At 38.6% G+C, this 12223-nt stretch overlaps 1 protein-coding gene across 12 annotated transcripts in view; it reads right to left on the minus strand.

Annotated features, from left to right (window-relative positions):
- DMD (dystrophin) overlaps positions 1 to 12223 on the minus strand; it is a 1858252-nt gene that overhangs the window by 661236 nt on the left and 1184793 nt on the right. For all 12 annotated transcript variants that reach the window (XM_069970999.1, XM_069971008.1, XM_069971005.1 and 9 more), the window contains one exon: positions 6787 to 6951. In XM_069970999.1, the coding sequence (XP_069827100.1) occupies positions 6787 to 6951 (165 nt within the window). The remainder of the gene's footprint in view (positions 1 to 6786; positions 6952 to 12223) is intronic.

Below are 12223 nucleotides of genomic sequence, written 5' to 3' on the forward strand. Positions count from 1 at the left end.
GCTATTGTTATAAAAGACGGACATAATTTTTACATAGTGTGAACTTAGCCTTAGGGAAGTATTGGTAGTCAACGTAAGCCATTAGTTGCCATATGAAGGCTATGTTCCCACAAGTAGAAACAGCAGCCTTTCCGAGTGAACGGCCATTGTTTAACGCTACATACGACCAGAACTAATGATCACGTTTCTACAGCGTGGGAACATAGCCTAAATCATAAGGCCCTATTCCACCAACAGATCTGACGACAGATTATCTGCCAAAGATTTGAAGCCAAACCCAGGAGTGGATTTGAAAAGAGGAGAAATCCAGTCTTTCCTTTATGACCTGTTCTCTGTTTATAGTCTGTTCCTGGGTTTGGCTTCAAATCTTTGGCAGATAACCTGTTGTCAGATCTGTTGGTGGAATAGGGCCTTTAGGATACAATGGAATTATCTAACTAATGACTATGTTCACACACCATCAAACTGACAGCTGTTTTTATTGGCTGGCCATTATTATTTGCAAATAACGTCTGTTATTTGTATAATAACGGCCTTGTTTTAAAACAACAATTTTTCATTAAATGACGGCCATCTGCTAACAATGGCCATCATTTTGGCAGTGTGTGAACATAGCCAATATCTGCTGTAAGCCAGCAATAGCGAATATAAGAAAGTTTTCAGCAGCATTTCCTACTCAAAAATTGATAAGCATTTTAAATAAAAAATAAGATAACATATGCTGCCCACACATAAACTACTTGCAAACTTAACCTTAATGCATGGTATACAACACTACATAAAATGTTACTGTATTTTCAACATGTGAACAAAATTCTCTCATAAATGCAAGTTGTTTCGTGCTTGTACTATACAATGTAAGTCAATAATGCAGCAACCGTCAAAATGATCTAAAGATTTAGTGACTTCACTAAGCCATATGCGCTTGAAACAGCCAAATGCCTTTTCATTAATGAAATCCAATCTTCTGGCATATTGTTTCACACTTCTCATTTAAGTCAATCTAATTGCTGTTTTAAATGTGGTAATAGACTTTGTTATCATGCCATTCATTTTAGCTCTGAAAATGTGGAAACATCTGGCTCAGCAAATATTTTAGTACTTTTCAAAGAAATAATTGGTATTGGGAAGGAGTGTACAGGTTCTTATATTCCTAGTGAGAATACCAGGCGCATTGTCATACCAATTCCCAGAAGACCAGTGTTCGGCTGATGATATCATCAGTCAAATTGGAACCTGATGACCTCTGTGCTGTATATTTAAAATTAACTCAATTCTTACTACAGCTAACATCAGGGGACTGAAGACATGATTTGCAGCAGGCAGTTTTATATTGCTTTTAACCCTTCCCTGATATTGTAAAATAAAGTATCTTATAATGCATAGTTACATAATCAGACACAGGTCCATCTAGACTAACCTAAAATACTACTGTGTTAATGCAGAGGAAGGCATATGCCAAAGCTATGGAGGGGGATAGCCTTTGAAACTCCAAAATAAATCCGGTTTAATGACTTATTTCCATATACTCATAACTTGCTATATAACAACTTTAAAGCGACTCTGTACCTACAATCTGCCCCCTCCAAACGGCTTGTACAGTCAGATAGCTGTTTTTAATTTTGGGGTCCGTTTGGCAGGTGATGCAGTTACTGTCCTAATAAACAACTTTTAAACTTGCAGCCCTGTGTCAAATTGGCGTGGCATACAGTGTCTGTGCTGTAGATCTTCATTGCCTCCCAGTCTTTCCTCTCCCCTCTCTTCATCATTAGAAATGCCCCTGAAAGGATTTCTCCTAATCATCACTTGTCTGAATATTGAAAATGTGCTGGATCGTTACATGATGAATAGGAGAAATCCTGGCTGTGGCATTCCTAATGATAAAGAGGGTGATGAGGAGGGACGGAGAGGCGATGCAGGCCTAGGGCACTGGTACCCTAGGCCACACCAATTTGACACAGGGCTGCAAGTTTAAAAGTAGTTTTTTAAGACAATAACTGCATCACCTGCCGAACGGACCCCAGGACAGATCTTGGGTTAAAAGCAGCTATCTGTGGGAACAAGCGGTGTGTGTGTGTGGGGGGGGGGCATATTGGGGTACAGAGTCGCTTTAAAAATGAAATCCACACCCTCTTGATCTTCATGGTATACTAATGAATTGAGGTAATGCTCAACATACATACATTTACATTTAAGTTGTGATTTTATATGCAATATATTAAATTGTGTGTGTGTGTGTGTGTGTGTGTGTGTGTGTGTATGTATGTATGTGTGTGTGTGTATGTGTGTGTGTGGACATCTGTAATACATGGTATACATGTGTCGTTATATTGAACTGTGTACTATGACCAAAAATTTAACAAAATGTGTTTGATCAAGTATAGACATCTATGGCAAGCTGTGCCTGTTAGTATCTTTGGCTCATCATATTTTTGTATTACTGTGTTTGTCAAGTAATCTTAGTGCTGAGTCTGGATGCAGACTGCCCCATAAATGTCATGTCTTACTGTTAACAGATATAAAAAAAAAATAAAAAAAATAGTAGAATAGTAACAGTAGAAGTTAAATGACTGCAACAAGATTTACAAATGACTTACAATAGATAACACAACAGGTCATGGGGATTCTGCGACTGGAACAGATTGACTGCTTATCTCAAATGAACATGTGCCAATCCTGAGAGTATTCAAAGAGTTGTCTATTGGAACAGGTCAAAATTCTACAATAAAACTGAAATGAGACTCTAATAATGGAACATGTAAAAGATAATCAGATTGTACATGTTAGTATTGCCATCGCTTATGTTTTCTGGGAAACAAAAAAATGCTTATAGTGAACAAAAATCAAAAATTACGCGTCCATTATGTAAAATGTTTGTAGCCCTTTCAAATGCAGGTATATGTATATGTAATGCAGGTATACTGTATCCTCAGTACATACATATAAAAAGATAACCCTTGAATGGTGTAGACTCTGTGATGTTTCTGTTCACAATTTTGGCAGATTGACAGGAAAAAACGCATTGCATTCATTTAAAGGTATTTTATGCTCGAAATTAAAACCCACTAGATATACCCTCAAAAAACATTGTATCATCCCAATGGCTTATCAAAGATGACACCAAATAAAACAAGAGTTGAGTTATAACTGTCTGGCACTATCTGTCTGGCACACACATTTACACGCACCATAAAAATATGCCACGAGTATGGTGTGGGCTTTCTGCACTATTGGCAATAGAAGTCATCTGTTTATTACAGTTGACAGTTCTCTAAAATGAAATTACTCATCTTGGCCTTTTGACATTTCAGATGCCATGGTCAATAGTGACAGCTATTCCCCCAAAATGTAGACACAGGGTACTCTTTAGTTTTCATGGCAGTTAGAGAGCCTAATGAAGACCCTAATGTCTGTCTTCTGTGTACTTTTATTAAAAGTTTTTGTCAGTTTACACTGAGTAAAAAAAAAAAAAAGAGAGAGAGAAAAAGCGTCCACTTTTTCTTTTTAAAAAGATGTCTGATATTGCCGCATTTTAATTGATCGCAATGCATTGAAGTCTGTAGAATGACAGCCACCCAATGCACACAGAATATTCAATGACAGATATTGTGTGTGCAGATTTCAAAATAATGATCAGGACAATTATTTGCGGACGTCTTTTTTAAGTTGTTCACATACAGTTCTTTTTTTTACTATCCTTTCTTGTTCTTTACTATTGAATTCAATTGACTTTTTAATTTAAGACACACCCACAAGACACAAGGGCAATTAGTCCACCTAGACTACAATAGTACAATAGACATACAATAGACATACAATAGTCGTCATTGACAGGCAGCAAAACCGTGAAATGGTTGGCATAATTTTTTTCTTTTAAAAAACAGAGGGAAAAAAGTTGTGGAAACATAGCCTTACACTGACAGGCATTGTCAGAAATACTGCAATGTATTATATAGCAATGATCAAGTAATTAAATAAAAAAAACTTAAAGAATAGAAGACAACTTCTTTTGAGTATCATTAATTTTTCGAGTATCAACTGAGTAAAAAAACATAAACCTACACATAATTGGTACTGCCACAACAACAATGACCAGTACAATAAAACTAACATGATAGTTCCCCTACAAAGACATTTCCATTAAATAGGTAACTAAATAAATAAAAATGGCATGCCAGAATTTTAAGATTTTAAAGGCCCAGTTACACTGACTGATTATCAGCAAAGGATATTCCTAGAAATGGTAATTCGGCCAATAATCTGCTCGTGTAAAAGTGTCAGCAATCAGCTGACAAGCAGGCATTTTCCTGCTCATCAGCTGCTCGCTGACAAATTAACACAGGAAAATTATCGGCTCAATGAGTATTTCTAGAAATGTTCATTGCCGATTATTGGCCTGTCTTAAAGGGCCTTTACAGTGAAATCACAATCGCATTTTTATTTTTGTGATAAAATTTACTTTACACAAACTTACTCCTGTGTAAACAGGAGATGTGCGGTGGATAACAATAAATGTTAATTGCTGCACGAATGATACATTGATCGTCCACTGGATTGATTGTGCCAAGTCAAGGCAATGCAAACAATACTCATTTCGTCACATTGGCCCATGTAAAAGGACCATTACACCCATAAAAAAGTAAGAGATGATCAAAAAGTCATATATACCCTAAAATAGATCTAAAGCTAAACATGCATATATATAGGGGAATTGGGACGGATGACCTAAAAATCAAGTGAATGAAAACTATTTAAGGTGTATGGTCAGCTTTAAAGGGTTATCCAGTGTTACAAAAACATGGCCACTTTCTTCCAGAGACAAGACGACTCTTCAATTCAGGTGGGGTTTGAAGTTAAGCTTTATTCACTTCAATGGAACTGAGTTACAAAACCCAAACTGGAGACAAGAGTGGTGCTGTCTCTGGAAGAAAGTGACCATGATTTTGTAGCGCTGGATAACCCCTTAAACCTGATTTATCGACAGGGAACATGAGCATTAAAAAAATATGTAGATCAGTATGAAATCTAAATCCATCCCTGACTACAGCTTCATTAACAATGGAAGATCTGCTAAAACGTCATACCTTCAGTCACAATTCAATGTAATGGAGTTATAAACCAGTGTAATGAATTATTTATGAATTTCTGCTATTCTTTTAAGCTATTATACTTTTATAACTAGATAAAATACAAATGTTAATTTAAAAGTCTAGGGTGAAAGGACTATCAATATTAAAGGGGTTTTCCCATAATGACAGCTTATGGCTATGTTCACACTGTGCAAAAAAAAAAAAAAAAGAGAGAGAGATAGGCGCCCTGATTGGTTGCTAGGGGCAGCTAAGACAATTTTACTTTACACCAGCTTGATAAATCTCCCCCATAATGTATTGGATAACTCACATTGCTTGCATGGATGTAAAATTGATGTTCATGACAATTATTTGTCGGACATTATTTTGCAATTAACAAATGTTATTTTTAATTGTTGACACACTTTTTCACTGTCCTTTCACCATCTTTACCATCTGGACCTTAAAAAAATTTACCAACAGTGGTTATTGTAATGACTAGCGCACAAAAAGTAAAATGTCATTTGGTAATTAAAGTTGTTTGGTACTTAAAATGATGTCCGTCATTTTGAGGGGAAAAAAAACTGCTGAGACCCCCCCACTGTTTTACGTAGGCTTCCAAGATTGTGAGAACAAATTCCCACACAGTAGCTGTAGTTTAGTTAAGTGACAAAGCAAAATGCAAAGCCAAAGCCTATTACACGTCTTGGAAGTCCAGAGAATCAGGGGTTAGCCCTGTTTTTATTAATGCGGCCCTGGAGTCATGTGTTTTTTCCTTTCATTTTATCTATCTTGGAATAATATTTCAAGGTAACTTTTGCAATGTTCTCAGACCTGTCAAAAGTTCCTGATCACCCCTGAGACATGTTCCCCACAGGGACATTGGACATTCACTCCATAGACTAATGAAGCAAACAAGTCATAGAAACATAGAAGATTGTTGGCAGAAAAAGACCTTCTGATCCATCTAGTCTGCTCTTTAAGTATTTCCTTAGGACAGCTACATGTTTATCCCAGGCACACTATTTCATCAAATTGTATGTTAAGAACTAGGGATGGTCCGAACCTGCCGAGGTTCGGGTTCGTACGAACCCGGACTCTCGGCAATGATTCCCGCTGTCTTAAACATCCGTGCAGAGGGTGGATACAGCCACAGCCATAAGCTGTATCCCAGTTTTCCAGGCGGACTTCCCGCTTTATCCACCGTCTCCACGGAGGTTTAAGACAGCGGGAATCATTGCCTAGAGTCCGGGTTCGTATGAACCCGAACCTCGGCAGGTTCGGACCATCCCTATTAGGAACCTATTTTTTTCTTCTTTGAGCACAGCATTATATAATGATAGATACGTTGTTTTCAGCAGTCTATCGCCTGTTGCATTGTGCACAGTAAATTTCAAGAAAATACATTAGAAAGCAAGGAGCTCATGTCCAGTGCTTGCCAGAGAAGGGTCAGTGTGTTCAGCTGCCGCTGCTTCTGTTCTCTTGACATTGATTGACAAAGTTTTTCCTATCACTGTGCTTTAGTTAAAAAAAACACACACAACAACTGTGATTGATTTTCAAGCAGTTTACGCCAGTTTGATAAATCTGGATCAATGGGTACAGAGGTATCAAAGGCTCTTCTGCCACATAAGAACATGGTACACTGGTATTATAGTCGAGGCTCTGATTTTGCCTTGGAGCCCAGTTACACCTCTAAACACCTGTGGCCTCTTACCTTGATGTTAAATACGCCTGGTCTTCCCACTTGGTTGTAGAATGATAGCTGATCTTTCACACTTGAAGCCCACAATGTCAGCTGATTTAACTGGAGTTCAAATAACGATACATTCTTTAACTGGTCCTCAATTTCATTTTGCTTGTCTTGTAGATCTTTAGATACCTAGAACAACAAAACCACACAATAATCATAAACAATTTTTTAGAGGTAATTTTCTGGGACAAATTTTTCCCCCTCAAAAATTTACTTAAAAAAATAACTTTGCAATATATGTTTGTCTCTCCCTGTGACATGTATGCAGAGAAGGATAACAGATTTGATCAGAGATAAATCTGTAAGTATATGTCAATCTATCATTTTTTTATGTGTTTGTTTGTTTATGTGTTTGTTTTTTGTGCTAGTTTGTAGAAATTTGTTTTGCAAAGCCAGTCCAAAACAGTCCAGCACTGTGGCTAAAGGTACGTTGGGCCTCATTTACAAACAATCCACACATTTTTAGCTCTTTTCGCTGTTTTTTTTTTATTTCACGTAAAATTTGTTAATGTGGTGCATAACCTTATTAAATCAAGGAAGGTTTTTTCACACTAGAAGTGGCTGGTTTTTAGAATAGAAAACCCATCAAAATAATGAAGGTTTGCTTAATAACTGTCGGTTGTGGTTGCGTCACACAAACTTTAGAAAACATCTCAGAAAACTAAATTGACAGGGAAAATGGACAAAAATACAAAATTTGCTGCAAGGAATTTTCACTTGGGTGATCTGTATTACTGTATAAATGGAGTAATGTATTCTACATGGATTTTAGGGCCCTATCACACAGGACAATTACTGTATGAAAAATTGTTATATTGTTTGAATTTAAACCATAATCCACCTGTGTAATTGCAGGCAGCGATTAAAAATAATAAATCATCCGCTGTAATTGCACATTGTTCATTGTTTTGCTGGGATCAGATGGAGTAAACGATCATAGTAACGATCACGGTAACAATCATAGTAACAATCAAAAGCAACAACTATCATTCTGTGTAATATGGTGAACGATTTCAGGTTAACGATAAACAATCTTGTTTGTGATCGTTTATCGTTAGTCGTTAAAAATTTCTGTCAAAATGGACCCTTACTGCGGTGGATTGTATGAAGAAAAGCTGAATGGGATTAATCCACTTGCAGATTGTTGCCATTTTAAAATTTAAAATTTTGGATTTCTATCATGGATTCTCCAGAATTGGAAAAATCGATTGTGTGAATATACTCTAAAAGCTAATGTACGATTAGCTACTAGTTGCTGCTTAGTATAATCCTGGATTTGTCACACATGGAGAAAGTTTACAATTATGCAGAACAATGCTACAGCAGATTAAAAACAAGACAATTTATTTCATTACAGGCTTCATTTATATCTATCAATTAACGATAACGTTTTATGCATTAGCTTTAGCCAACGCAGGTTTGTGGTAATTATTTTCAGTATTCTTTGTAAGCTCTTAATAGGATTATTTAAAGGATTTATTGATTTAATAGGATTCTAAGGAATCCATTTTCAGACACTCATGAGAGAACTAAACCCAAAAAGTAGATTTTGCACATTATGCAAATGTAGCACAATTTTGGATGAAGCCCTTGCATGTGTGCAAGTGAGCTCTTTATAATAGAATGACTTTGCTGAATATCGGGGATTACATTGTTGTATATCCCACGTTTAGTCCTGCAATAAGTAAAAAAAAAGAAGCTGATGGGAAGGAATAAAAATTGCATATATACATATATATATATATATATATATATAAACACACACACACACATATCTTCTTGGCTGCTGACACTGAAGGAGGAGATCAGTAAGGCCATAGCAATGAGTTAGGACTGTGATAGCTAATGAGGCTGGCAAGATGGGCAATTCAATGACAATGTGACATTGTGGAAACTACTGTATGCTGGCAGTATGGTTCAAAGAGTGTATATATATATATATATATATATATATATATATATATAGACACACACACAGTGGCTCTACCATTGCTTGCCTTCGTATGACTAAGTAAATCACTATTTTCATTAAGAAGCTATAATGTTGTGATTATTTGCCCTTTTTTTGTCTAAAGTGGACCCTTAAAGGACCTTTAATAACTCTTTGCTTAACGATCATTAAGCCTACAGTTACCTCTCTCAATTTCCCCATGCATAAAAACCTACGGCATGGCTGAATGTTATGTTTTTCTATGGGGAAGGGTAAGCCACAGTCAGATGGCTCTGGCATCTCTCTGAGAACACGTCAGGCAATAAAATCCCATCATGCCCATTATTATCTGTCAGTGGAGACTCTGGAGGGTCCCAAACAATATAATTCAAGAAATATACACTTTATAACTATGCCTAATTACAGTTTTCAGTATATATAGGTGTATAATAAGAATAAATTAAAAGGAAAAGTCTGTCAATTTCTAAAAGCTGGCAGCCTGCAGGGGGAGGTGGGAAAATTAGGAAGTTACCACTCCCTGTGTCCGCGGTGAGCAGCATGGGCAGCCATGGGATCGCCACGAGGCTCCAGGTTCTTTGGGTTGTCCACCTCACGACCCGCCTGATAGACTGATTGCTCAGCCAGTCAGTGACTGGGGCAGAATTTCGCTCCTGTCACTGATTGGCTAAAAGGACAATCCATCACCCAGGACAGGGGCAGGCAAAATGACTTCCAGCAGGGGTCCTGCAGCCACTCCCGCTGCTCACTGCGGACACAAGGAGAGGTAAGTGCCTACTTACACTGTATACAATTGAACAGTACATTGAGGAAATGGACAGAACCTAATCACAATACAAACAAGGTTTTGGTCTTGCACCAACTACACTGATAGATAGATAATCTTTTTACCAGATGCTGATCATAGATTGTGCTGTCCCACCACAGGTGCTGCTATTGGTTACACCCTTCGTAAAAAGCCTGTACTTATTGTATACATGTGGTGATGAAGGTAGTGATAGAGTTTCGCCACTAAATGTCACTGTATTAGGTATATGTACTTAGATGCTGCACAGTTGAAGCATGTAAAGGGTTATTGTGTATTTGTGTGTCACATGGATCTGTGGACCTATAGGAATCTTCTCTTCTTCTGTCCTATCATCTCTCTCTTGACTTTTTCTATGGAACTCTTCACCCACTCACAGCGCACCTTAGATACACTGAGGGAGGAAGTGCATGAGTCTATGTGTTGGACATTGTAGAGGAAGGACGCAAGCTAGAAAGCTCTCTACAGTGGTTCCTCTCGGGCCCTGGCCCTCTGCCATGCCCCCTTACTCTTAAGCAATGCAGTCTTAGTCAGATCCCCATATGGGTAGGAAGCAAGACAAGAGAAAGCACACGGTTTTCTTCTCAGTAACACTACACAACACTATGCAGTGTAAACTCTCACAGGAGAGGACAAGTCAGAGACAACCCCAACCAACACCGTGGACTTGGAGAGTCACAGAGCACCACAGTATCCACAGACAGCAGTAAGCTAGGAGCATTCCACTCATGCCAGGTAACAAGGTCTGGGGCCTCGTGTCACCCTCATAGGACAGTTCAGCTACACTGGCGGGCATTAGGTGGTGTGAAGACCCAAAGGTCAACACACGGCACAAGTATTCTCTTCTTCTTCTTCTTCTACCTCATCCCCCAACATTCTGGCAGACCACAGTACTACTTGAGTTGGGACTCTCATGACATCCTCCTCGCTGCTACTCTGCTTCTCTGTATTTCACAACACGATACAGAGTCAGCACAACTGTACTCCTCACTGTATTTCTATCACATATCTGGTTGTTGTATTACCATGTGTCTTATCAAATGCTGTATCAAGGCAACTATCAAGCGTACCCTGTCAACACAAAGCTGTATAACTTGCTGCACACAAGTACCTTTCAAGTAAAAACAAGATTATTTATTATAAAGAGACTCTGTGAGTCTTCATCTCACACCTACACAGTGTACACTACAGCCTTGGGACATTTCCTCTTTCTGTGGGTGGCAGTTCCGATAGTCCAGGAGGGTCACTACACCACTCTGGCCAACCGAGATATCATCCCAAGGGACCCGGTAGCAACCTGGCAGGACACTGTCCACAGGGAAACAAGGTACAACAGGCCTTCTAAACTAAAAGCAGGTGTGCCAGCACACCTGTGTGCCTACCCGGCACGGGCGTCACAACATGACATCTTCAGGCCCGGCTGTATCTCAGCCAACCACCACTGGAGTGGCGTCACACTTCACCACCTAGCAAGTGACTGGCCGCTCCTCCGACACAACACCTTAGGGGTTTACCACAAGATCGCCTCCTGCACTCACAAAGCACAGCAAAGGAATATTTAAAAAACTAAATTTGTATCATTTAATTATTCTAGAATCCCATAAAATTAAACGTAACTTTTATCCGCAATGCATGAGCAATCTGACACATGGGCTACAATTGCATTTGCTAGCTGTTCTAATTTAAGAAAACATCAGCGCTTATATATGATTGTGTCATGGACATGAGGCACTATTGATAAGTGTCATCATACTCATCCTCAGCCATAAGTTATTTACAGAAGAGAGTGAATCTAAATCTGTCTGACAGAAAAGCAATGATGGTTGCCATGGTAACTGCAAGACTGACAAAAGAAGCGGAATGGAAGTCAGGGAAACAAATAACATATACTTTGTTTTGTTTCCTGAATTATAACTATGTCTAAGTACAGTTTTCTGAAAGCATATAATAAGAATACATTAAAGGCAGTGAAAAGTATTCATCCCAGATATAAAAAAAAACAAAAAACGCACAATTGTCAGGTTAAAACTGGCAGCAGCTATAATTTTTAGCTGCCACTAACTGTTAAAATCATCCCCTTGTCTATAGTTTCAGTTAAATTTTGGTTAAATAATAGGCATGTTTTTTTCTATTCATGTGGTGTAAACAATAATATTAATGCTTTTAGCATTTATATAGTTTGTCAGTTTTGTTCCCTGTCCCCAGTAGGGCTCGCAATCTAAATGCGTTTATCTAACTGTTTTGGGAGTGAGAGGAAACCCACACAAACATGGAGAGAACATATAAACTTTTTGGGAGACATTTATGTAGGTTATGGCCAAGCGTATGCCCCCTCTCCCTGGCGTATGCCTGCCTTATCCCTCACTCACCCGTTGGCAGGCAGGGGGGTCTTGTGTGTGTGTGTGGGGGGGGGGGGCGGCAAGCTCCCGCACCTCATTTATTATGATAGATTTGTTGCGTCGAGGGCAGGGTCGGCCGGATTTACTAAGAGGTGTGGGGCGGCGTGGCCTAATTTAAAGGGAATCTGTAAGCACCTTTTCTGCTTCTGAGGTGCTGACATTGTGAGGAAGTTGTGTGTGTTAGTGTGTGTGTTACTTTTACTTCTCCGGTAGCCGCTGTACTTTTTCCACAATCTGAACCGTAACTTG

The sequence above is a fragment of the Dendropsophus ebraccatus genome, chromosome 5, assembly GCF_027789765.1.
Source record: "Dendropsophus ebraccatus isolate aDenEbr1 chromosome 5, aDenEbr1.pat, whole genome shotgun sequence".
Classification (NCBI taxonomy): domain Eukaryota; kingdom Metazoa; phylum Chordata; class Amphibia; order Anura; family Hylidae; genus Dendropsophus; species Dendropsophus ebraccatus.